This window comes from Elephantulus edwardii, unplaced genomic scaffold, assembly GCF_000299155.1.
Source record: "Elephantulus edwardii isolate Elephantulus edwardi_28Jun2011 unplaced genomic scaffold, EleEdw1.0 scaffold00420, whole genome shotgun sequence".
Classification (NCBI taxonomy): domain Eukaryota; kingdom Metazoa; phylum Chordata; class Mammalia; order Macroscelidea; family Macroscelididae; genus Elephantulus; species Elephantulus edwardii.
Genome location: NW_006400170.1, coordinates 574,323 through 602,127, shown reverse-complemented (window position 1 = coordinate 602,127; position 27,805 = coordinate 574,323). Strand labels below are relative to the sequence as shown.

General features: G+C 43.4%; 1 protein-coding gene across 1 annotated transcript in view; it reads right to left on the bottom strand.

Moving 5' to 3' along the window:
- The window catches only part of SIPA1L2 (signal-induced proliferation-associated 1 like 2), a 133,024-nt gene that overhangs the window by 63,884 nt on the left and 41,335 nt on the right, over window positions 1-27,805 (bottom strand). Inside the window, exons 6-8 of the mRNA XM_006902508.1 lie at window positions 19,194-19,351; window positions 13,353-13,929; window positions 8,804-9,078 (exon numbers count right to left, since the gene is read on the bottom strand). Coding sequence (XP_006902570.1) covers window positions 8,804-9,078; window positions 13,353-13,929; window positions 19,194-19,351 — 1,010 coding nt within the window. The remainder of the gene's footprint in view (window positions 1-8,803; window positions 9,079-13,352; window positions 13,930-19,193; window positions 19,352-27,805) is intronic.

Below are 27,805 nucleotides of genomic sequence, written 5' to 3'. Positions count from 1 at the left end.
TTGTATATTAAAAAAAAAAGAAAACCATGGTAGTAGTTGTACAAATTAGTTGTGCCGGGCAACCAGGAACCACAAAGCCACAAGGTAATCGGGTAATGATAATGTATGTTCACTGTGCTCTGAAACTGCCCGCTGAGCTCACTCTATGTGGTAGAAAACCTTTAAGTGAGCCCAAAGATCTGGTAAGAAGTCACCATGTAACACACATCTACCTGCTGTCTCCCTCACAGGGCACTCAGAGTGTCCCATCTAATGATCTTGTGGAAGTCACCCTGTCACCCATCTGCCTCTGGTTCTGTCTCCCTCACAGGCACTCGGAGTGTCCACTGCACCACTGATATCTACTAAAGCACAAGGTTTCAAAGACACAAAGGAAATCTCCATTTTTCAGAAGGACAAGGTCTTCACGGCCAGTGGCAAGGCCCAATCTTCATGCTGTGGGACAGTGCTCTGTGCAAAACCTAAGGCATCTCCGCGATGATGGCCAGAGTTGCCAACAAGGCTCACAGGCAGGTGCTAAGTCACTGGAGACAAAGACATGCTCCTCAGAAGACTGATTAGCTCCTTTCATATTGTGTACTCTGTAATGAATCCTTTCAGAACCCCAGGGATTAATGGAATCACTGATAATTTAATAATTTTAATGTCTGTTATGCTAATAGTCTTCTAATAGCTAGGAGATTCTTTCCAAATCCTTCAACAAGGTGACAGGACTAATTGATGCTCATTCACTTGAATAGCAAACTCCTTCTGGTGCATTAAAAGAAATTCCAAAGCTTCTATCAGGGAAATATCCTTATCCTATGTTGTCGTTGTTGTTATGTGCCGAGTCGCCTGCGACTCATAGCGACCCTATGTACAACAGCCCTAAACTCCACTCTGTCCTGTGCCAATCGCACTGTCTCCGACACTCCCATCCAAATTATCCCAATCACTGATCAATCCACCTCATAGAGGGCTTTCCTCTCCTGCGCTGTCCCGCCACCCTCCCAAGCATGATGTCCCTCTCCAAGGACCGGTCTCTCCTCACTACATGTCCAAAGTATGTTAGACAGAGCCCCAGAATTCTTGCCTCCAAGGAGCCACCCGGTTTAACCCTTTCCAGGGCAAATCTGTTTGTTTTCCTAGCAGTCCATGGTATTCTCAGTACTCTTCTCCAGCACCACAGCTCAAAGGCATCAGTTCTCCTTCTATCCTCCTTGGTCATTGTCCAACTCTCTGATGCATAACAGGTGATTGCGAAGACCATGGCCTGTATCAGACGCACCTTAGTCTCTAAAGAGACACCATTGCTCTTCAGCACTTTGGAGAGGTCCCTGACAGCAGACTTTCCCATTGCAATGCACCTTTTAATTTCCTGGCTGCTGATGCCAACCAAGACTGTTGACTATGGAGCCAAGCAAACTAAAGCTATGTACAATCTCAATCTCTTCACCATCCATCCTGATGTTGCCAATTGGTCCTTATCCTATAACTTCCAATAAAGATTAGGACAATGTCATATGTTAAATTAGCAATCAATGAACTATTCATTCCCTTTTCAAAACAAATTTCCTTCCTTTACAGATAATATTAGGGAGATATCTAGGCTGAGGGCAGAATAAGAGCTGAGGGGCCATAAAGTCACCTGACCCCGTGCTCTGAGGAAGGAGTTGAACTAGAAATGGGGGAGGGGAGCTGTGGAGAATGCAGAGAGGCTCTGCTGCAGAAGGGGCACCTCTGGCTTCCTGTATCCGCCTCCCTCACTGGGCACACAGTCGTGCCTTCCTCCTCCTTATTCCCAGGAACAGAAGCTGACTTATGACAGTCTCAAAGAACTCTTGGGAAACCCATCAGTTCCTGTTTGAGGGCAAGGACACTATTTCACACAGCTCAGTATGTACTTCAAAGCAAAGATTTTCTATATATTAGGTGTCAAGGACTGTCTGATAGCTGACTGCTGGTACTCACTGTTGAGCTGACTGTGACTCACAGTGACCCTCTGTACAACAAACTGACAGCTGTTCCATCCACACCATCTCTGGAAAGCCTGAGCTCCACAGAATATGTTTTGGAGAAAATGTCAATAAAGTATGGGAATCCTTCAAAACAGGTACAGCAGTGAAAGGTGTTTCTTTTCTCTTTTTATTTGGACGTATCTTCAAATGCATGCGTTCACTTCTGACAAGCTGTCATTCTTCGGTGAGCCTGGGGCAGTCAGGTGCCACCTCAGGAGCTGCTCCAGGTCACAGTCTCCTGTCAGAGTGAGGAGGGGCTGGGCCAGCACCTTGGCTCCACCTTTTCAAAAGCAAGAAAGAGCTTCATTGTTTTTGTCAACTCTCCATCTCTGGCATTGAGACTATCTGCCTGGCAAGCACTCTGCTCTCAAAACTTCATTTCCTTTTGATGCATATTATTCCCAAGCTGCTTCCTGCCCCTCATTTCCACTCTGTATGAACTCACCCCGGAATCTAGAAGCTGCACATGCTCAGCTAATCAGTCTTCCCAAAGGGGAGCCTTTCTGCTTGGTGCTCCAAGAAAGCCAAGGGAGAAACAAAGCGCTGCGGCCTCCTTTCAAGCTGGAGGGCAGCTGAACTGTTACCACCATGGGCCTTGCGAAGGGACTTCAAAATAGGGAGCTTTTGATTCCACAGAAATACTTTCTCTGCCTAAAACTTCACTTAATCCAGTAAACTCCCAAGTCATAACCAAGTGCATTTTGTTCTGAGGACAAGCAGAGCAAGTGTATCAAGTGACGGGCCTCTCTATTTGCAGGAGCAGGCTTTGTCACTGACAGTCTGCAGCATGTAAATCAAGGTGGCAAGTGACAAACACACACTGGAGCATCTTCCACTCTATTACTCACTGTATTTGTCAAGGCTAAATATGGTGTAATTAATTAATTTGGCAAGCTTTATAGCATTGGTGGATTTGGCTCTTAGCACTAAAGATCAATTAAAAGTTAAAAATAATATATACATGCAAGTCTATTCAAATGAATGTGTATGTCCCACCTCCCCAACCCCCAACCAAGCACCATGCTGCTTAGATGGTGAAACTTTGCTTAAACTACTTTTTTAAAGCATGTGGTCACGGGGGCCAATCCTTGGAAAAAAGACAATATTCTGGGAAAGGTGGAGGGTCAGAGAAAGACAGGAAGAAAATCCAAAATTGGATTGCCACAGTGATTGCAACAACGGGCTCAAACATATCTGAGATCATAAGGATGGTTCAGGATACCACAAGATTCAGATCTGTTGTTCAGAGGATTGTTACGAGGGCATGTCAACAGCACCTAAGCACAACACCTAACAACAGAACCTAAGCACAACACCTAACAATAACACCTAACCACAGCACGTAACCATAACACTGAACCACACCTAACAACAGCACCTAACCACAACACCTAATCATAGCACCTAACACAACATCTAACAACAGCACCTAACCGCAACACCTAATCATAGCACCTAACACAACATCTAACAACAGCACCTAACCACACCTATACCAATATCACCTAACAACAGAATCTAAACACATCTCACAACTGCACCTAACCATAAAACCTAACCACACCAGCATCTAACAGCAACAGCACCTTACCACAACATCTAACAGTACCTAACCACAACACCCAACAGCACCTAACCACAACAGTACCTAACAAAAGTGCCCAAACACAATAGCACCTAACCACAGCACCTAGTCACAATACTTAACAAGAGCTGTAAGCAATGTGAAAGATGGCAATATTCCATGCCACATATCTCATGACTATCTTTAGCATGAAGCTTATCTTGTTTCTACTGCTACAAGGATAATTAATGGTCATCAACCAGTGCTTAGTTTAAAAGAGCCGTACTTTTATTTTAAAATGAATCAAGTGCTACCTCTTCTCTTCTTAGTCCCACATGTTGGGTTTTTTTTTGTTTTTACATGCATGCTATTTTGTTTATTCATTTGCCTGTTATGTGCGCGTGGGCTTTTTCTACCTTTTTATTATTTTGAATAGGGCGACAGTGTATTCTTGTATACAAATATCTGAGTCTTTGTTTTCAGATACATATTTAGGAGCAGAATTTCTGGATCATACGACAGTTAAATTTTTAATTTTTTTGAGAAATTGACAAAATATTTTCTAAAACCACTACTTCATTTTAGAATACTACTAGTAATAAATTTACCCTCTCAAATTATTTTTAATTATTTTTGTCTCTTCTTTATTACTTTTAAAAAATATTTATTATTAATTTCAATGAAAATTTACAGAGACTTTGGATTTCCATTCATTCACTGTTGCATTTTTCTCCCCTCCCAACCCTTCCCCCCTAGTACACTAAAAGTACTATTGAAAAGTAAAGAAAAACTCTTTCATTGTTTTATAATCCCTCCCCCCAGGTCTACTCTACTATACAGCCTTTGCTCTGGACTCCTGTCATGACAAAAATACCTAATAACATATCCCTCTTAAAAAGTTTCTCCCTCATCTGCTTCAATGCAGTATACATTACTGAACTCCTGCTTCTCAATCTCCTCCCAACCCCGAGGTCAGTCCTACTTTACAATAGTGGCACCATGCAGAATTTGTCCTTTTGTGAATGAGATACTTCATTCAGCATAATATCCTCCAGGGTTACCCATTTTGAATAATATTGCATGAGTTCCTTGTTTTTCAATGCAGCATAGTATTCCATTGTGTGAATATACCACAGCTTCTCTACCCATTCGTTTGTTGAAGGGGATTTAGGTAGTTTCCAACTCCTTGCTATTGTGAACAAACCCACGATAAACATGGGTATGCTTGGATGTCTGTTATGGTCTCTTTGGGGTATATTCCCAGTAGTGGAACTGCTGGGTCAAATGGTATCTCTATTTGCAACTTTTTGAGAAAGCGCCATACCGCCTTCCACAGTGGTTGAACCATTTTACACTCCCACTAACAGTGAATAAAGGTTCTGGTTTTTCCACAACCTCGCCAGCATTTGTTGCTTGCTGTTCTGTTAAATTCTCTAATTCTGACTGGGGTGAGGTAGTATCTCATAGTTGTTTTGATTTGCATCTCTCTTAGAGCTAGGGATTTTGAATATTTCTTCATGTGCTTGTTGACCATCTGAATGTCGTCTTCGGTGAAGTGTATGTTCATATCCTGTGCCCATTTTTCTACTGGATTATTTACCTTTATCTTGTTGTGGTGCTCAAGTATTTTATAAATTCTGGATATAAGTCCCTTATCTGATATGTCATTACCAAATATTTTCCCCCAGTCTGTGGCTTCCCTTTTTACCCTGGTGGAGAAGTTTTTGGATGTGCATAGGGATTTGATGCTTAAAGATCCCATTCATCTATTTTATCTTCTCCTGGTTGTAGGTCCACATGTAGTTTCTTGAAGTACCAAATGTAGCCAATAAAGCAAAAACTACAGATATAATTTTAAACAGACAGTTCACACATTTATAGTCCATGAAAAGACACTGTCCAGTTTTCTTCCCTCAAATGGCTAGTGGATTAGAACTGCTGACCTTTTGGTCAGCAGCTCAATACTTTTGTGCATTACCAGGCAAACAGTTCTATTCCTTCTGGGTAAGGTTAGACGATATACAAGTCAGAAAGAAAGTCTCTATTTTTAAGCAATGATGTAACAGTGATCCCATCAACCTAGACAGTATTTCCAAATAAATATCTCGAACAGTTTCAACAAGGTTATGTGCATTAAAAATGTGGATGTTAATTATGCAGATACCAAGACTTCTGCATATAACAAGCTCTCTGTAGTGGCAGGACAGGTCATGAGATAAAGTCAGGAACAACTGGAAGTTTTCAGTGGTAGTTTTTGCCGAAAATAAATTATTTTTAGGAAATGCTACTCTTCTTAAATCACATTTTAAATATCAAATATAATGTTATTAATCAGATCTCCTGAAAATGTGTTGGTTTTTTTTTAACTGAAGAGTAACCTAAAACTAAAATATAGGTGAGAAATGCTATCCCTTTTTTTGGGGGAGGAGTGTACAGTAAGTAGCCTGTATATGCCTATGAGATCGAGTTGGTTGATTATGTGATTTAATTCTTTAGTATCTTTGTTGAGGTTCTTTCTGGTAGTTCTATGTTTTCTAGATTGTGATACATTGAAGTCTCCTACTACTATAGTACAGCCAACAACAACAAAATATTTTTTTTTCTTGTGTGCTGTTGAATCAGATCTAACTGGCACAAGAGAAGATTGTCCCTCCTTCTCCAGCACAGCATCTGGTGGATTTGAACCACGTGCCTTTGGGATTGCAGCACAGCTTCTTGTCACTAGGCCACCAGAGCTCCCTCAGAAATACTTTTTTTTTTAAAAAATCATTTTTTCCTATCTCTCTCTCTTTTCCTTCCCTTGTGTACTGTCGAATCGGATCCGACTGTCACAGGAGAAGATTATCCCTCCCTCTCCAGTAGAACATCTGGTGGACTCAAACAGTCTACCTTCTTACTCCCTAGAAATGGCTATCTTTTAAGTTAAAGGAAGAATACCGTAGATATCTTTGTCTACTTCTATATTAATCTCTAGGGGAGGTCTGGTGGCCTAATGGCAAGAAGCTGCGCTGTAATTCCAAACGCAAGTGGTTTGAATTCACAGGCTGCTCCATTGGAGAAGGATGGGCAATCTCCTCCTGAGGGTTAAATGCCACCGAAAACCCGCTGAAGGGTCTGCTTTGGGTCAGTGCAAATCGACATAAACAACACAACAACAATGAATTTCTACAAACCTACTATTTCTATTTAAGGAATATAGAAATATTACTGTATATAAATCTTTGTAATAACTTGCTTAAAACTTACTGTAAAAGATTTTAAATAACAAATTACTTTCACTCTTGGGGTCTAAAAGACCTGTTTTTGCTGCTTCCAGGTCTCCTTAATAGTTTTTCATCTATACTTTCTTAGTACTTTACAACTACATGTGATTCATGGGATACAGGAACAAATGGATTTAATGAGACAGAATTAGCAAGGAAATGAGAAACATTTGGAAGATTTCATGTGACACAAGACTTACACTTTCAAGAGGAATTTTAGTTCATTAAACTTTTATGTCACAAACACACTGGACATGTTTGAAACAAGGCCATAAAATGTCAGGCTGGGAGCAGATGGTAAGAAATTCAGAGAAACAGAAACTCACAACATTTTGCACATTAACTGGAGAGAATGATGGTATTCAACTTGTTTGTTTTCCAAGAGGAAACCGTGGTTTATAGCTACACTCTTCATTACAACAAACACTAGTCACATGTAGCAAAGTGACCCTAAATTAGCTCAAATGAAGCATTCAGTTCTCCAGTCACATTAGCCCCTTGCAGATGGCCCAAGGGCACACGTGGTCAGAAGACGCTGTAGAGAACCAGGAGAATACTTCCATCCAGGTCACTCTCTGAGACAGAGGTGCCTTACAAGACAAAGAAAGGAAACAGATGGCTGGGATTCTCACCTCAGGAAGAAACCTAGAAGCCAGCACTACAGTAACACTGCCTTTGAATGATAGGAATTTCATTCAGAATATGGAAGAAATGCAACTAAATATATTTAAATTTTTACTTTTTTTTTTAAGGAAAAATGTATGTTGTTGTTGAGCACTATCAAGTTGGAACCATCTCCTACACAGCTGACCCTCTAGCAGATTTTTGGTGGCAGTAAATCACACAGGAGGAAATGACCAGCTTTCTTGCACAGAGCAAGGACTGTAATCACCTGCCTTAAATATACGAAACTTTTACCTTTTGGGAAAAAAAAAAGATAAAAATGTCTGGAGAGACGATTCCGTCAGCCAAGGGCTAAGTGTTTTACAATACAGCATCTAATTTAATTGGTAAAAACAAAAACCATGTATGAGGTAGGTACCATCACAGTCTCTTTGTACAGACAGGGGCCGAGGTTTCGTGAGCGTGCAGGAATTACTCAAGATCACAGTGCTCTCCTCTGGGTCCAAGTTCATCCTACCTCAACCAAAGCCAGAGGCCATGATGCAGCGACGTGTAAGGAGCTCCGTTACAGGGAGACAGTGAGATATGCCACGGTAGCCCGGCAGGGCCAGACTGGAGGCTGGTCATGGCTATGTTCTATTGACAACTGAAAGGGAACTCTGATTCCACTCAGCCCTACCTTCCACCTACAAATCACTGGGTCGTCCACATGTAGCCATTTCCTTCCACAGGTTTTGCTGCTTCGACCAATTAAAGCAAGTCCCGACTAAACACAACTCAACACACATTAACTTCAGTTCGTAAACAGAGCTACCAACCCACTGATCCTGAGTTTCTGAATTCCTTTACACATGTAGAGACTGGGCTCTTTCCCACTCTGTACCTAGGGAGTGGCTTACCGTTACAGAAAGGAACGCGACCATGCAGAACAAAGTGTGTACATTTCCAAATGCTGAGCTATGATAAAGGAGGGCCAGGAGACCCAGTGAATTCCATTACGTTAGCCCTGCTTTCTTCCCCCAAAATCTGCTTTGGTATCACACTTCATCATTTATCCTATATTGGTAAACATCGTTGGACCTTTAAGCTTTGTGTTGTTTATGGTTGAGTCAGAGCTGAGTCCTCGGTGACCCTCCAGAAGGTGTGTAGATGCAGTAAGCTGCACAGGAGGAACTGCCCATCTTTGTTCTGTGGAGTAGCTGGTGGATTTGAACCGTGTGCCTTTGTGTTGGCAGTGCAGCTCCTCACCACTGGCCATTGGCGCCCACATCCACTTTGGGCTGCTGCCTGGTAGCAGGAGACTCCCTGCACACTGCTCCCGGGGTCTGAGCGTCCCCCTGGCCCTCAGGCCTTACCTTCGAGGTGAGCCGTCATCGTGGGGCTGGATGATGACCACCTTGACGGTCACAGAGGTGCGGAGGAGGTCAATCATCTGCTCGTGGCTCAGTGTGGCCACAGCCACTTTGCAGATCTCCACCAGGCGGCTTCCCTGGCGAAGACCAGCCTTCCAGGCAAAGCCAAACGGCTCCACGTCGGCAACGATCCCCTCAAAGTTCACGTGGAAACCGAGCTGGCCCAGTCCATTCCTCCGCAGGGTCATCTCCACCGTCTCACAGCCTCGTGTCACTATCTGAAATGGAAGGACACAGTGAAGACCCTCATCCGCTTGGGTTGTAGCAAATGGCCCACAGAGGTGCACACTCGAGCCTCTGCCTCTATCGTCACTCCCCACTCCCACTCAACCTGCAGACGTAGAGGCGGTCACTCGGGCCTCTAGTGCCCACCCCTGAGGTCCACACCACTACTGGTGCCCACATCCCCACCTTCCACTCAACCTGCAGAAGTAGAGGTTCTCACTTGGGCCTCTACTGCCCACCCCTCAGTGGTAACACCACCAAACCCATTGCACAGTCAACAGCGTCTACTCTGCTCTACCTGCTACTCAACCTGCTGAGATAGAGGTACACGCTTGGGTCTCTGCTCCTAGAGCCCGCCCTGAAGTCTCCACACCACTGCATACACAGTGTCCTCTACCCTCCACCCAACCTGCAGAAGTGGAGGTGCTTACAAGGGCACCACACAGCATCAGCGGTGCCCACCCGTCCTCTCCCTGCCACTCAACCTGCACATGTAGAGGTGCTCACATGGTGCTCTGCCCCTACTGCCCGTCCCTCGGCCTACACGCCACACCCCCACACCCACTGCACAGCATCAATGGTGCTCACCCACCATCTGCCTTCCACTCAACCTGCAGAAGTAGAAGACAGGACATACTGAAGCCCAGAGCTCACTGTACTTTACTGAGGCAGCATGCACAGAGAAAAGAATGACAGTAAAGAGTCAAAGTCTTTGCTGTCCATCTTCACCAACTCAAGGCTGCTAGCAGTAAGTCTGTGGAGCTGTAGTGCCCAGGGGGGAGACCGCGCACCTTATTCCCATGCAGGGGCTGTGGATTCAAACAGCCTGAGGGTGGTCTGCACAAGCCTCTCTGATTACGCCACCAGGGCACTCTCCAGAGAGATAAAACCCATGGTTTACAGCCCCACTCTCTCCTCTGCCTTCTTAGATTTATGTATTTGGCTCCTGAACTTACACACACACACACACACACACTCTCTCTCTCTCTCTCTCTCTCTCTCTCTCTCTCTTTCAAAATATGTGCAACTTTCACTTCTCAAATACATCTCAGAGTCAGTTTCACTTGACTGTTCATAAAAGGCCCACACCATTCCCAAGTTCCAGGAGGGCAGCAGGTGAGAATCTTGAGAAAAAGGTCTATAACTGCTGCCATCACAGCATGAGGCCTGCCTGCGCCCTGCTCTGGCCACTAGCCTAGGTGTTAAGGGACCTCCAGGCCATGTATGTGCCACCCACAGAGCCTTCCATAATCTGGGGACAAGGAGCGTTAGCAGGTGATGCCCCTGCAGACAGCTGAGCCCCGAGTGCCTACAGGTTCCTGCTTGCCTCCGCCATGTCATAGTCAAACCTGTAACTCCAGGGCAGCTGGGCAATCAGCAGGAGTGGCCTGGCACTTGCCCCTCTCCTACAAAGGGGAGCATGGGAGGAAGAAGGCAGCTGTGGTCCCCTGTGCATTAGTGGAACAGCACCCTGTTCTGTGAAAGCAACCTCTAGCAATGGAAGAAGAGGGGCCCATCACACACTATCGATGGCATCATTTGTTCATGTGGGACGCAAAGTCTGACGGCACAGCATGTGGGTTCCCTAGAGCTTTAGGCACTATTGGTATGAAGTTTCAGGTGGCAGAGGACAGTTTCCGCGGAGCACGCTATACACACAGACACCTGTGTCATTAGGCCTGCAGCCCTAAGTGCTGTCCCAAGGTCTGCTGCTGCCCCGGCTACCCCCATGTATGGGGGCACACATGTCCGCACCCAGCTTTTCACACATGTGACAGTCTGGGACTTAAGGAAATGTGGAAAGGGGTAGCTATTCTTGGCACATGGGAAAGTGCTGAAAGGTTCAAGTTTCCAAATTTATGGATTGGACTAATTTAAAACTGTTGAAAAAGTATTTTTGTAATATGGAGAATCTGAACAAATTTTTCCTTTATTCTTTTTTCCCCCCTAACTCTCTTCACCAAAAGACTGGGAATAAAATAAATTCTATCTTCTCTCAAATATAATATTATTACCAGCTGAAACTTAATTCATGCATCAAACTGATGAGTGAACCTTGCCAGAGTTTGACCAGTGTCTGACCTATACAATTTCTTCAAACACTCGCCACATCTCTCCCTTTCACCTTCAGCTACTTCTTCATCTTCTCTACTGTCATTCCCAGTGGATGAACAAGCAGGGCAATGTTCTTCGTTTATATGAAGATTTTCACACACATATACGCATGCTAATTACCATAACAATGGCAGTCTCTAACGATTGTGCTTAGCACTGACCACTAAGACTTGGGGCCCACACAAAATAAAAACTAAAAATGCAGTGCCATACTCTAACCCCTTCACAAAGGTGGGAACAGAGCATCGGATCACGAGTGGGTCCATCTGAGCGCAGGACCTATGCAGCTGTGCTACTGGCCTCCAGGTCACCAGCCCTGACTGCTCCTCTGGGCTCCTGTCCCGTCCTGTGTCTGCACCAAACTGACATCACTACTCCTCAAAAACATGGAGAGGTCCCTAACTGCAGAGTTTCCCAGTGCATTGTGTCTCCTTACCAAGGGTGTTAATTATGGATCCAAGCAAGATAAAGCTATTGACAGTTTCCATCTCCTCTCTATTCATCATGACACTGCCTATTGGTTGAGTGGTAAGAATCTTTGTTTTCTTGATATTGAGACCCATCCACATAGATCCATGAAATATAAACAACCATGCATTTAGTGTCTGAGGAAGGGTGGTGGTGGTTTTGCTTTCAGAAGCACAGAATACTATTGACACCATGGACAAAGTCTGAAAATTACGCATCAGGCTCCCATGGCGATCATACACTGACTTAATTTTATTGCGTGGTCTTGATTAACAAAGGAGAGATTCATACTTGCTAGCAGACAGGAAATGAATACACTTTTTCCTTTTTCATAATCCATAGTTGGTTAAATATTTTCTAGCATAGGAAATACTGTACCTTCTTAGATGACATAGAGAATCCCTACTCTCAAAGGAATATAGAACAAAAATGGACATTGTTTTATTGTTATTATTCTCTTGTAAAACTCAAACAAAAATCTGAATCTTAGTTTGTTAAAAATTGGAGTAGTTAAAACTGTTGAACAGCATGGATATTATGTAGGGGTGCAAACCACATTTTATGAGAATCTTATACAAGTCTATTTGGGCTTTTTACCTTAAGTTTTTCTAAATTAAGAAAAACTATACCTGGAAGACTAATGATTATATACATTTATTTATACACACACACATACACACATGCATATAAATATTTACTGATATATACATTTAATGACTACAGTAATGCTAGATAAATACTAGTTTTAAACACACATACACATACATACATACATACTCAGCTCATTGCGGGACAATCAGAAACAACCTGTAGCTGACTCTCCAATGGATTCTGGACAAATTACATAGGAAGAGATTGCTCATCTTTCTCCTCAGAGCCATTGGGATATCAGCACAGTTCATACACTAGACTAAGCCACCAGAGCTCTGGTGTGTGTGTACGTTGTTATGTGTCTTTGAGTTTGAACCTACTCATAGCTGAGCCTTCTGTGGGTTCTCAGAGGATATAAATCTCATGTGAAGAGATTACCCATTTCTCACCCTTGGAGGGGCTGACTGATTCAAAGCACCTGTCTTTGTTTGGGTTGGTCCCCTTTACCCACTAGAGGAAACCCACCCACCCACCCACACACGCACCCACCCACCCAGTAAAAACATGCTCAGCCTTGAATCTATAGATAAGTTTTAAATATTGATACAGTTATCAGCAATTGTGCTCCTATTTCCTCCTTGAGAAAACAATGTCTGAGAAGATAATGTTTTATAAAGAGATATACTATCTAGACAATATTGTTTTTGCTTCAAATATTATACGAACATCTGCCTACATTCTCTTTTAAAAGGTGGTTTATGTTTTCCTTTCCAATCCATTTATGCCAGACACTTCTTGATTTAGCAGGTGCTCAAAAAGACTCAGCATTTAAAATTACACTGTGCCCATTAAAACAAAACAATAAAAACCACCACTGCCACTCAGAGGACTCTTATGCACAGTGACCCCTACTGGGTTTGTGAAGTTGCAAATACAGCAGCAAATGGCTGTGCCTTCATCCCTCAGGCTGGCTGGGGGAATTGTGTAGTAATTCATTCCTTCATGCTGTAACTAGGGTCAAATTTCCATAACAAAAATGACCGTGAACCTGAAAGTGAAGAAAGGATAGTGGAAAAATAAAACATGTACTTACTCCTAATCTCTGAACAATTTCCCTCACATCGTCAGCACAGTTATCCACTGCAGACAGAAGGATACACTCTCCTCTTTCGTAAAACACCTTGATGCTCATTAATCCAGAAGTCCACCCAATAACATCCCTGCAGGAGCAGTTAAACACAACATTCTTGGAATCCTTCTCAATCAACATTATAAATTCATTGGAAATCCCAAGGAGGCAGTCAATGTCAGCAGCCTGGCCAAAGTCCCTCGCAATGATATGCCACATGATTGCACCAACACTAAATAAGTGTGCATCCTTCCTTGGCTTCACTTTTTCCTTCTTCTTTGCGCCCAGTGTAATAAAACTGAACTTCACAGAGGTATCCACAGTGGCTGTGGTGACAAAGTTCTCTGCCAGGTCCTTCAAGTACTCTTGCCGCGTTCGAGTGGCCATGGCCCGGAATTTTTCTGATTTATGGGCTGCGTTTTCTGCATTGATCACTTTGGCTAAGAGGAAGTCCCGGAACACTGCTGACTTTGGAAAAGTGACGCCTTTGGGAATTGGTGGACCAAATGGTGGCACGTCTTTTGATCTGGAAACTCCAACACTGTGGAAGAGAAACGAAAACAATGAGGCCACAATATTCTCTTCTGTATCTCAGGCACGCTTATTCTTCCAACTATCAAGCTGGGAGCCCGTCTATCTAGCTTCTTTTCCTAATTTCTGGATATCCCAGAGGTTTTTCATCTTTTGTTAAAAAGTTTTGTTTTTAGCCAAAATCTTACCTTTTACACTCAACTGATGGGGTCAGAGACACCAATGGGACAGTGCAGGCAGATCCAGAATGTGTAAGGGGCAAGAGCAGTCTCATTCTGCAGCTAGAGAACCTGAGGAACATGATGGTATTTCCAGCAGAATGGAATTCAGCCCCATCATATTTATAAGACAATTTTTTTAAATGATCCTCACATTTTGAAAACCTAAACTAAGTTTTTATAGCAGGAAAATGTTGACAGTACATGGAATGAGGAAGTCAAATCTACATCTACAGTACTAAACCCATCCTGTCAAATTGGTTCCAGGCCACAGTGACCCTCCTTCCTCATCCGTTCCAAGGCCGCAAATCATTACAAGAAGCAATAGCCCATCTTCCTCCTGGGAGTCCCTGATGGACTTGAATCACCAAACTCTGGGTTACCAACTCCAACAAAAGTTTACATAATCCTCCATTTTTCACGTACATCTGAGACTAGCAAGAATACAGGCTTGGAATAAGAATGCAGTCCTTATTTATACAAATAATTTGACAGCATATGATGGCTGAAAGACGAAACCCCTCCACCTCCCAATATAGATGGCCTCAGAATGGGAGCTAGCAGGAGCTGTTGTGGGCAGCGGGGACCCAGGAACTGTCACTGATAAAGAGTGGAGGTGTTGTAGCAGGTTGCCTTCATCCAGTGTCCACTCTTTTGAGTCCTTCATTCCCTACTGCCCAGAGAGAAAATGATGACCACTGCTAAACAGGCAAGTGGAAGGACTTGAGAATAAAGCATGTGGTCAAGACAATAGATCAAAGTGCTGAAGAGCACACTGTCTGGAGTCGGGAGCTGGACGTGGAACCTGCTTCACACACCGCGCCACTTTCGGCTAGCTACTTAACCCTGTTTCCTCACCTGCAGAGGAGATTAAAGCAGTGCCAACTCCAAAAGCCTCCTGTGGGGGTTCAAGTGCCATTATTAATGTCACAATCAATCACTACTAGTGGCCGATTGAACTTATCATCTAATTTTTGTTAAAAGAGGCGGCATCTTGCATTTCCTAAAGAATGAAGTTCTTTTTTAGAGACAGCTCTCAGCCATTAACCTTTAGCCTCCAGGTCTGCACGGTAATCTCAGTCAGCCACTAACTCATGATTTGACAGTTTATCTTTGAAAGGGAATGACGACAAATTCCTCCAAGTTAGTTATATGAGGCTAACTATAATTATGCAAACTACAGATATTTTGCATAAGGAGACAGGTAAATTGTTATATCTTCCTCCTAAATTGTTCGGGGTAAAATGATATAGAGCATGAACCTGGGGGCCTGTTACTCTTGAGGAGACTCCTGCATGCAGGGGCAATACTATGAGGCGGGTACGACATTATCACTAAGGCTGCATGGTTTTAATCTGATGTCTTCTCTGCTCTCTACGTAGCACATGGGTCCTCACTAACTGGTTCTGTGGGTCCTCCTCACTCAGGCAAGCACGGAGACCTGCAGCAATCTCATGAGAGAAACAGCCTCCAGGGCGCTGGCCTGAGAAAGATGTGATCTAAGGAATCTTCTGGATCTAAACACACAATCTAGATAAGAGTTGACTTGGGCTCTATATTATCCTTTCCTTAAACATTAATTTAATGAATTTATTTTGTCAGCTTGTTTTGAGAAGTATCACACTGAACAGACCTACCATATGTTGTTGTTGTTGTTGTTAAGTGCCGTCGAGTCGCAGGCGACTCATAGCGACCCTATGAAGGAGAGTCCTCGACCATATGTCAGGGCACCTTATTCCACAGTGTTGTTGTTAGGTTCCTTTGAGCACGACTCATAGTGACCTTGTGAACAACAGACTGAACCCTGTCCTTTCCTGTGCCATCCTCATCATCTCTGTCCTGCTCAAGCCCACTGTGGTACTCACTTTGCAAAATGTTGGTAGTTGCTTTATAAAAATGCTAGGTGAAATATCTCAGTCGCAAAAGGAAAAATACTGCAAAGTACCACTGTTATAAAACAGGACTGACACTGGGGTGGGGGACGAACCTAAGAAAAGGGGGGATAAGCAATGTACACTGCATTGAAAAAGTTGAGGGAGAAAACTTTTTAAAAGGAATATAGGATTAGGTATTATTTTCATGATGAGATAGCAAAAAAAGAAATGCATATTAAAGTGGACTGGGGGTATTGTGTAACAATGAAAGTATATTTTTTTCTTCAAAGAAAAATGAACAGGCGGTAGGCGTGGGCAGGGAGGAAAATGTGCAACATGAATGAATGGGGGGAAAATTAAATGGAAAGAATATACTGCAAAAAATGTATGTGTTGCATTAAAAATTATTAATAAAAACCCCAAACAATGCTAAAAGTTAAAAATGTGACAGTTACTTTATAAAACGTTACAACACTGAATTGACTAAAATAATCCAGAAAAATGATTACACAGTGACCGTATGGACAACAGTCTCAACGCTGCCCTATCCAGCCCCATCCGCACGGTCTCTGTTCCACTTGGGCTGCTGTAGAAATCACTCCATCAATCCACCGGTTGAGTCTTCCTCTCCTTCCCTGACCCTCTACCCTTCCCAGTATGTTGTCTCACTGTTTGAGCCTTATCCCATAGGACAGAGCAAAGAAAGCGTTATAAATGATTTGACTAAAACATTCCAGAAAAATGGTTATTGATTCTCTGACTGGCAAAGATTAGGAATGTTTATGAGGCACGTTTGCCAATGTGAGGCATAGTATTACTGACTTTACACTTCAACTTATTAGAAAATGTCAACTTAATGGTAAGAATGCAGATTCCTAAACACCAGTGGCCCTATCCATGCACAGTCTACACATACTGTCTTTATCACAAGAGAACAAGGCAGCGTACATCACTGTTTATGTGTAAGATCTACACCAACATTGGCTTCAAAAATGTCCCTCCCCCAGTAATTTAATTCTAACTGGAAAAATCGGAAAGAAATAAAAACAAAAAGAGAGGAATTATTCTTAAAATGACTATTCTAATGAATCACATCATGATATAAGCACAAAGAAAGACATTAAAAATATTCTCCTAGATCTAAAAATAGAAGCCAAATACATGTTTCCAATCTGTTAGGAGGCTGAGCTAAGCTTATTCGCATAAATACCCCTGCTTGGGAGAGATCCAGAAGAGGGGCTAAGTCCACTGTGTCTGCACCAGCATTACCTGTTTGAGGCACTGGTGTGCAGAGTAAGTACCCTGTATCTTTCAGCAGTGATCTCCTCTAACCCAGATATCTCTCAGCAACATGCTGGTAAGAAATTTGAAGGTGCTTAGGCTATACCAGATCTGTTACATCAGGATATGAGTGCGCACCACTCAAAATCCATGACACATCCTGTTGAACAGGACAGTACACAGTTTGGAGAGGGTGTGAGCACGTTATTATACACAGGCAGCCCTCACACAGTTTAGAGGTGAATCTCCACAAAGTAAAACCTTTTTATACCGACCAATTGGAGCTCTGGACAGAGTCCACAGGGAGTTGTGCTCCAAACCCAAAGGCCCTGCCTCTCTGATGGCAGTCTGAATCCACCAGTGGCTCGGTGGGAGAAAAAGAGCCTGTCTCTTCTCGTGTCATTTACAGCCTCGGAAACTAAACAGAGGGCCAGCTATGAACAGGTTTGGATTTGATGGCAGAGAGAGTGAATCTTCTGTTAATGTCCTGTGAGAGGCTGCCTTGAGAGTCCACTGGACTCAAGCGCGCCAGGTTGACCTCTAAGGCATGATGGCCCAGCATTAGGGCAGGGGTTGGAGACAGAGGAGGAATGTGCAGAGGTGTATGTGGGGACCAGGTTCATGTGTGGGCACTGCTATTCTTAGGGCTAGAACCAGGGACGATTGCGACTTTTTATAAAGATGCACTGGTGGAGGGGGCCACATCTCACAGAGAGATTAGTTTTCCCTGGCTACAGGTAACTCCTGCCCTCAGCGTGTGCGTGCTCACCAATGTGGTCAGTAGGGGCTGTGTTATGTGCCGTGAGCCGACTGTGACTTACAGTGAACCTATGTTTGCTGCAGTCCCCACAGAGCTTTCAGGGTACCTGCTGACCCTTAGCTGGCACTGGATTTGCAACTACTCTTTTTAAGATTATAAATGAACGTGGGCAAGAGCCAGGAGCTCTAATAGGTGTTTTTCATAAAACATGCTATTTATTCTTTGCAACAACACTTCAAAGTGGATTCTGTGATCCTCGATTTAAGACAAGGAATTGGAGACTGATCAGAACAAGAGTGCTCCAAGAAGGGCTGTGATGCGTGTTGGAGCTGAGTATCAAACCAGGTTTGCTGGAACGCCAGTCCATGCTTCCTGCTGCTTCCGCTTCCCTGTGATGCTGTGACCACTGCTAGGTCCAGAGAACGGCCACAAGAAGCCTCGTCAGAGCCTGCTTCTGAGGCATCTGCTTACAGGCCTCTCTCCTAAAACGACCAAAGCCAACACCAATGACCCGCTTCAACATCCTTGTGGGATTAAGTCTTTCCATGATTTTGGAATGAGAAGAAATGCTTTAATTAAAAAAAAAAAGAATTAATTTGACTGAAAAGTTTTAATTCAAATGGTCCTGCATAGAGGGTGTATCAATCAAGCTTCTAGATTCACCACGGGTGGGCAAGGTACAGTTTATTAAGGGAAGGTAGAAGAAATGTGGAGTTTACTATTTTGAACTGTTGGGCATTTTGAAGGGGAAGGAAGAGGGAGGAGGCAATTACTGTTTAGAGAAAATAGCTTAGTGATGACAGTTTTTATTGTGTGATGCTGTGCTGCCAAGTTGGAACCTCCAAGGGGCTCACAAGAGGATACTGTCCATCTTCTCCCATGGAGCAGCTGGTGGATTTGACCTGCATTTCTTTGGAATTATGGTGGAGCTTTTGACCACTAAGCCACCAAGGCCCCCTCTGTCATTAGTGTGATGACAGTAGAAAGTATAATTACAGGGAAAAGAAGAAGAGATGAGGTGGAGGGTGAGAGGGGAGTCAGAAAAGCAAAGGCATCTTGGGAGATTCTCTGGCTAGGAAGGTGGGAACTGGGAAGGAGGCGGGGTGACGAGGGGCAAGGACGCTCGCCTGGTGCTACTCACCTGTAGCACACGTTCTCTGTGCAGGGACTGTGCACTCGGACGATGACAAAGACGTGCTGAAAATGAGACCGGATACTTTTTGGAGTGAAGGGAAGTGCCCCGGGCTCTTGGAAGACAATGGTGACGATGTCATTTCCTATGTGACGTTTCCTCAGGAGCTGGAGTCCAAAAGTGAACACACGAACATAAGGGTTACAAAGAGAATGATGCAAGTGCCTACAACTGGGCCATCTTTTAATTTTCAAACTAGTTTAGAAGAGCAGAATCCTAAAAGATAGATGTCTATTCAACCATCTTTCAACTTAAAGGAGCTCTTCTGAAAAGCGGGCTTTGGGAGCCAGCCTGAATCTGGCCAGGAAAAATGGGCAGCGGCCGGAAGATCTGCAGAGAAAACATCTAAATATTTAAGCCTATCTCTTTTATTTAAAATTCCTTTTGTTTCCTCTTCCCATTCATCTTTATTAAATTTCTTCCTTTTTACCCCTAAAATAATAACACTTTAGAGCTTAAAGATTTTAGGAAATTTTCTCTTTTAAGCCCATTCATTTAAAAGCAGGAGATGGAGCTCAAAAGGGGTGAGAGATTGGCTGAAAGGCCTGTTGGCACACCAGAAGGCCCCGCCTTAACTTGTATAGCCTGTGCTCCCATAACATGCATTCTCACAACAAAAAAACCAAAGAATTTATTCATGGAGACTGGTCATTTTAAATGCCACTTAGAAACAAGAGCTCTTTGCTATTGAGTAGAAAACAATTCATGGTTGACCCTCTAGTGGGTTGCCAAAGTTTTAAATCTCATGGTAGTAGACTGTCCCTCTTTTCTCCCATGGAGTGGCCAGGGGATTCAAACTGTCAGAAAGGGGCATTTAGGGTACAGATGACACCACCAGAGTGCACACACGTGGTAGGCGAGAAGCAATCTCACAACGCCAACACTTTCCCAACAGAGCCTTTCCTTCTGTGTTCTCTGCCAACAACACCCGCATCCCGAGTTTTGGGCAAAAGAAGCCTCTTATCAGCACTGCATGCTGCCAGCCTGTCACCCAGACCTGCTGGAGCACACGAGCCCTGGGTGGAGATGGGGAACCTGTCTCCCTGGCACCCTGCCCAAGGCGACACCTCACAGACACAAGCCATGCGCTTTACTAACTTTGATTCCCTAACTCTGTTAATGAATGACGTTAATGTGTGATTAAACAAACAGATAAAATTGCACGTTAAAATAGTGGTTGACTCTCTTCTCTGAACTCTAATAAACTCAAAGCACAAGTGAGAATGGATGTTTATTCAGTGAAGGCATGGTATCTGTGCTCGCAAAGTTTGTGATCTTCAGTTTTAATAGATGCAATAATCTTTACAAAGTTAGTGCTGTAACTGCAGGAATGGGATGATGTCAGGGAGGGAACCTCTGCAAAAGCGGTGATGGAGACCCCACCTCCACCTGATCTCAGGTCCACTGAACACCTACGGGGTGATCTGGGGTGACACCTTCATTGACAGAGACCTCCACTTCCACCTGATCTCAGGTCCACAGAGCACCTACGGGGTGATACGGGGTGACCTCTCACCAGCACTAATAGAGACCTCCCCCTCCACCTGATCTCAGGTCCACTGAGCACCTACGGGGTGGATCCAGGGTGATCCTTTCACTAACAGAGACCCCCACCTCATCCACATACAAGGTGATCTGAGGTGACTTCTTATCAGTATTGACAAAGACCTCCATCTCCACCTGATCTCAGATCCACTGGGAACTATAGACCAGATTTCACCACAAAGAGCTTTCAGCTCTCGTTGTACAGCTTTAAACATAGATACAGAAGGAACCCACTGCTGGGCCCAGACCTGCATGAAGACAGGCCTGGGACATGATAGCAAGGGGGTCATTCTTGCAGGTTCTCGCACACCAGTTAAACACCAGATGTGCACACTGGGAACTCCCTCTGAAAGGTCCACAGGTAAAGTGTTGCACACATAGAACCTTCTGGTCAAAGGGAGTGATGAAACATGGTGCAAGTCATTAGCCAGACTTACAGTCCTTCTGTAGCTTTAAAGAAAATGGTGCTAGATAGTGACGTGAACTGTGCCATCTCAAAGTTATGAAAGGAAATCTGCTGCCGATAGGGTCATATTCACCAAGCTGTCCTGTGACCACCCCACAGGACACACTGATGCTCACGACAATCAATATTTCATGTAGGGAAGGAAACCAACGAGGATGAGGGCATGAAGCAGAGACAACAAGTGGAAACCCAACTTGACTATGATATTCCTCTCTCCACTCTCCCTCCTACACATAAAAGAAATGATCCGTGTGTACTGTAACGCCACGGAGAGAGTTCTGCTGGGGCAGTCAGCAGGGTGCTGTGCTGCTACCCCAAAGCCTGTGCTTCTCTGGCGGTTTGAATCCACTACTGGCTCTGAGGGAGAAATGGGCAATGATTTACAGCTGCTGGAGGGTCAGCTATGAGTTGCTTCTAACTTGACAGCAGTAAGAGACAGAAGACAAAAACAGAAATTCAGGAACAATAATATAGCTACAAAACACGTAACATTGTGTTCAATCTGCTTTGGTGCTTTATTCAGTACCCTTGAAACACAGGAATTCTGGTATTGCCCAGCAGGAAACAAAGCCAATGATGGCCATGGGCAGGCTGTGATTCTGTAGCTCCCCCCACCCGGCGGTCACAGTCACTTTCACTCCTTCATCTCAGTGACCCACTCAGTTAGTATGAAGTGATTTGTCACTTGCTCACTGGTCATTACTACTGCTGCTTTATGGCACCAGCAGATGGGAAAGCCATTCCTTCCCAAGTTCCCGTCCTCTTGAAGGAAGACACGGAGTCCAATACTACCCTCCACACAGGAACACGTAAAGTGCCAGTTAAAGCAAACTGCAAGCCAATTACCTTGACAACATGCCGAACAGATTTTCCCCCTTTGTAAGCATATTCCTTCCTTTTGTAAAATGGGCCAAAATGTTTATAACGCTCTTTCATTAACTGAATCATGGTCACATAATATGCTTTTGAGGGGGAAAAATTTGAGATGAGGGGGAGTCATCTAAAAATGTAAACTCTAAAGCTTGCTGAAGGAGAATAAAATAGGAAAGATGAACATTTGCTCATGTGACTAGATACAACACCCTGAAAAAAAAAAAAAGAACCACCTAGAATATGTGGTGGAGGTGGTGGTGGTGGTGGTGGTGGTGGTGTGTACCATCACGTCGGATCTGACTCCTCGCCGCCCCTCCAGCAGGTGTTCAGAGGCTGTCTACTGCATGGGAAACAACTGTCTATCTTTCTCCTGTGAAGCAGCTATTGGATTTGAAAGGAGTACCTTTAGGTTGACAGTGCAACTCCTTACCACTAACCAGAAGTACTATCAGTGGCCTAGTTGGTAGAACGTCATGCCACCAAACCAAAGGCACATGGTTCAAATCTACTTAGCTGCTCCCGGGAACAAAAAAGGACAGTTACTTCCGCATGCAATTTGTTGCTGTTGTTGTTGATTGTCATTGAGTGGAGCACAACTCATAGTGACCCTATGAACAAAAGACCTGAAGCCTTCTATAACTATCGATGTTTCTCAAAGTTCATAGAGTTTCCAGAGGCATGTGGTTTACGAAGTGGATGCCACTCCTGCTTCCAATTTACAGCCTCTGAAATCAGCTAGAGGGTCAGCTAGAAATCAATTCTGGTTCAACAGCCAGGAAACAGATTAAATAAACAATTTCTTGAACTACATCCATAAAACTGTTTTCTATAGTATTTTGTTATGATTTTTTTACATATCAACACACTCTGCTCACAGTCCAGAAAAGGTAGCGGCAGAGGTCAATGAAGCAAATGCAGTGTAACAAACATGAGGGTGGCTCTTTCTCAGTTACAGGATCCCTCTGGCATTAGTATTTCAGGGACACATAGAATATGCCATCATCAAAGGCTGTCAAACATTCCCTCACTTTACATGTAAAGCTTGTAACACTTTTCAGCTCCAAGAAAAGCGAGTGTCTTCAACTGCAATTATCCAGATTTATAGTCAATTCTGCTAAATTTCTAATACTTGGTTCAAGCTGTGAAACAGGAATAAGCTCTTGTTATGACAAGGAAAGTGAAAATGTAATTCTTCACCCACTTCCACAGCATCAAGTATACAGATGCCACAGAAATAACAACCTTCAGAAGAATTATCCTTTTTTTTTTAGCAGACTTAAGGGTTCTACAAGTCCATTTTTAACCTGGGGCAACAAACAAAAGCTGAGGACATTACACAGCTCCCAGGCTGGATGAGAATGGTGTAAAGCTTCATGGGCTCTATCTAGTCACTTCTATGTAGATGGTTCATCTTTAAGAATCCTTTGTTTCCCCTTGGTTTACTGTTTGTTCTTTTGAGAATGTGGTTCAGGAAAAGATCTCTCAGTGAAAGCATGGGATAGCAAGCTTAATTTGAAGCTGGAAAAGATGTCTCTAAACATCAGAAAGAGGCAACTATCCAGTTTGTCCAAAGAGAAAAATGCATAATTTACTGATCATCATTCAAACAGAAGAAGGGGATACTGTAGATATTAAAATCAGGAAAGGTGTGTGTCAGGGTTATATCCTTTCTCCATACTTATTTAATCTGTGTTGTTGTTGTTGTTATGTACCATCAAGTCGCTTGCAACTCATAGTGACACTATGTACTACAGCCCCAAACCCTGCTTTATACTGTGCCAAACTTAATGTCTCCAACACACCTACCCCCATTACCCCAGTCACTGAATCAATCCATCTCATCAAAAATCTTCTGTGCTATCCCTCCACCCTCCCAAGCATGATGTCCCTCTCCAAGGACTGGTCTCTCCTTACAACATGCCCAAAGTATGTCAGATGAAGCTTCAGAATCCTTGCCTCCAAGAAGCAGCCTGGTTTCATCCTCTCTAGGATAAACCTGCTTGTTCTCCTAGACAGCTGAGCAAATCATTTGAGAAGCTAGGGTCTATGAAGAGAAATGCAGCATCAGGATTAGAGGAAGACTCATCAACAACCTGAGTCATACAGATGACACACTTTGTAGAAAGTGAGGAAGACTTGAAGAACTTGCTACGAAAATAAAAGAATACAGCATTCAATATGAGTTACATTTCAACATCATAGAAACAAAAATCTTCACCATTGGACCAATAGGCAACATCATGAGCAATGAAGAAAAGAATGAATTTGCCAAGGATTTACTTTCATCCACTATTAACACTCATGACAGCAGCAGTCAAGAAACGAAAAGATGTGTTTCTTGGCCAAAGCTGCTGTCAAAGATCTCTTTAAAGTGCTGAAGAGCAAGGATGTCATTTTAAAGACTATAGAATACTAGATCTCAGCCACAGTATTTTTACTGCATCCTATGCATCTGAAATTTGAACAATGAATAAGAAAGACTAAACAAGAATTACTGCCCCAAAAGTGTGGTGCTAGAGTACTGAATACACTATGAACTGCCAAAAGAACAAACAAATCTGTCTTGGAGGAAGTACAATCTGGGGCTCATTGGAGGCAAAGATGATGAAAGTTTGCCTCACATACTTTGGACATGTTGTTTGGAGGGGCCATTCCTTTGACAAAGACATCATGCTGGGGAAAGTAGTTATTGTTGTTATTGTATGTTTGTAGGATCGGAATTGATCGATAGGTGACCCTCTGGTGGGTTTTCAGAGGTGGTTATCATCACATGGGAGGTGATGACCCATCCTTCTTCCACAGTGTTTAATCTTAAAAGTAGAGGGCCAGCAAGACAGGAAGGCCCTCGACAAGGTGGACTGACACAGTGACTGCAACAATGGGACTGTCTGGCAGAGACCATGAGCATGATGTAGTATAAGGCAGGATTCTATCTGTTGTTCACAGGGTTACTATGAGTCACTGTTGATCTGACAGCATCAAACAATATTAGCAACAATGATTACCTAGAAAGTCTTGAAATTCCAAGAGATGAACTCAGAACAGTAGAGCTTGAGCCTTCCATCTTATAAAACCAACCACAAGTTCTGGACCTCGTCCCTTAAGTTCTAATCTTCTCACTAATTTCTCTAGGAAAAAAAAATGGGTACACTAGGATAAGATGAGTCATTTTCAAATGTAACCTCTGAAACCCAGGGTTTACTCCTAACACTTGGGCACCTAGCTGGGGATCTCACACCTAGAGCAGCTCCAACTGTACATACACATTAAAAATTAGAAGTGTGCAACATGCCAAGCCCCGAATTCCATTATTTATCTGTTTTATATACTTACTGAGAAGAAAAAGTTTCTCTGCCAAAGTGAAATCTGCAAACTACAAGATCAGCTAATTTGCAATGTTGCTTTCACTGATAACGTCATGTGGTACCTCAAATAAGACTTGTCCACAGAAACGCTGAACACAAGACAGTTCTGAGAAAGTGGGGCTGGCGACCGAACAGGTCTCGAGAGATTTATGGAAACTAACTAAAAGGAGGAAACACTCTAAGAAGAGTGTTTCTTATCATTCTCCAGGTCTGGCTAGGTTGTCTTTACAAGAATCAGAGACATTCCAAAGATTAGGTGCTTTTGCAACTTTGGTGAACTCTAAAACTCTTGATACATCTTAGACTCAGCTTTCAGTTTGATTTATTAGAAGAACAAACATAAGAAATTAGATCTGCCACAGACGAGTCTGGACCAGTCACAGTTAGAAAGAGCATGGAGCTAACAAGACCAAGATTAGACACACTCTTCAGGTGGGACATGTTAACTTTGTAAATGTCATTCATGAACCCACCTGGGTATTTCAGAACTATGCCTCTGCTATTTACTTAATGTGCAGGCACCAGCGCGGAAGGTTGGAGATAAGGAAAGCGTTCTGGCGCCAGCCAGTACACCACGTCACAGCTCTGGCAGGCACATGCCCAGGACTGCACCATAGGATCAACTGTGTACCAACAGAACATTCTGATGATAATTCATGACCAACAGTGTGGTTTATTACACTGTACAGTAAAAACAGCATTCTGAAATTAATCATCATTCTTTTATCCAGCCCTTAGTTTTTCATAATAGACATGTATGGGAACAGGAAAGTTAACTGCACATTAAGTCAACTAAAATCCTCCTGCACTAGATCTACTGAATTCTAAAATAACTAAAACACATGACACCAGTGCTGCAACAGGTCTGTTTTCAGTGTTTCACATCTACTAACCCATCTACATTTCATAACTCTCATCAGCGAAAGGGCTCACTCCTGCCACTGGTGGAACCACGTTCCAGGTATGGGTCCCACGCACAAGGCCCATTCAGTGAACAAAATGCCATCAAACCCTTGGCCAGAGGAAAGAAAGAGGTCTGCCCAGATCATAAGCTGGGCACTGAGATTCAAGTGGAAGAACTCTTGTCCCCATAATTCTTGCTCCTATCAAATATAGTTTCACGCAAAGTTGGTTTTTGGTGGTTGTTTTTTTTTTCAGCCAGGAAAAAGGCAGTCCCACAGAATTCTAATGCTTAGTGCTTTACAGTGTCTAGCTGAAATACCCTTGGGAGAGGTCATTTCTCCAATGCAGGGGTGCTTGCTTCTGGGTCTCTGTGCTCCCGTGCACTTCTCTTAACACAGGGCTCCACGGGCCTGACCCGTGGGGTCAAGCCCTCACTTCATAACTATGAAGAACACTCTGGAAGAAGAAAGGCCATGCCCAAGGCCCAGGCAAGCTTCACTCACCTCTCGTACATTACACTGAGATCCCCAGACAGTGTGGTTAGTAGACACTTCTCCCACAAGCCGTGTACTGGACCATGTTTCTTCCACACACAGCATAATTTAAAAACAAAATAAAAGCAAGTTCCACACTTTCTACCTTTACCCTGCCAGAATACCTTACCAATCAAGTTTCAAAAACTAACTAAAGAAGTCTTTGAGTGACAGAGTTCATCATGTTTAGACTCATGAGCTTGTTTGGGGGGAAACGTTTATAGTTTTCTCACACACACAAGCACATACAGAACATGTTTACTTTCTATTCCTCTAGATTCCTATGTACAGATCTCCTAAGGACAGCTCCAGTGACCTGACCATCAAGTGAGGCGCAAGAATTCCTAAACCCTCAATGATAATCACCACACAATCAAGGGGGCAGGAGGAGCCAGATTTGTGTCTGATAACAGGAAGGTTAAGGTGACCATAAACTGTAGAAGTTTCCACAGGTGAAAGATACGGATGACTCACACAATTAAGGAAGTCAAAGAGCTTCCTTAATTTGACCACTCCACAACTGAGGTCAAAAGTCACTGGCACTCTGTCTGCGGGAGTCCTGACAGATTTTCTGGATGTGAGGAAGCCCTATCAGTTTTCTGGGCAACAGCTCCCATAGTTTAATTATGGAGTGATTTACACGTAACTGTTGGAGGAATCCACTGGTCTAATTTAAGCTTTTAAATATCCACTGAATCCATCTGGCTATGACAAATAATCTGGGCTTAGATTAAAATACACAGAAATAAAGGCATGAATATGGAGACTATAATGCCATCTGGATCAAACATACACACACTGAGCTAGTGATCAGCTAGCAGATAATCAAGGAGGACTGTTGTCAAACCCAAGAGTCCAGTCTGAGAGTAAGGGCCT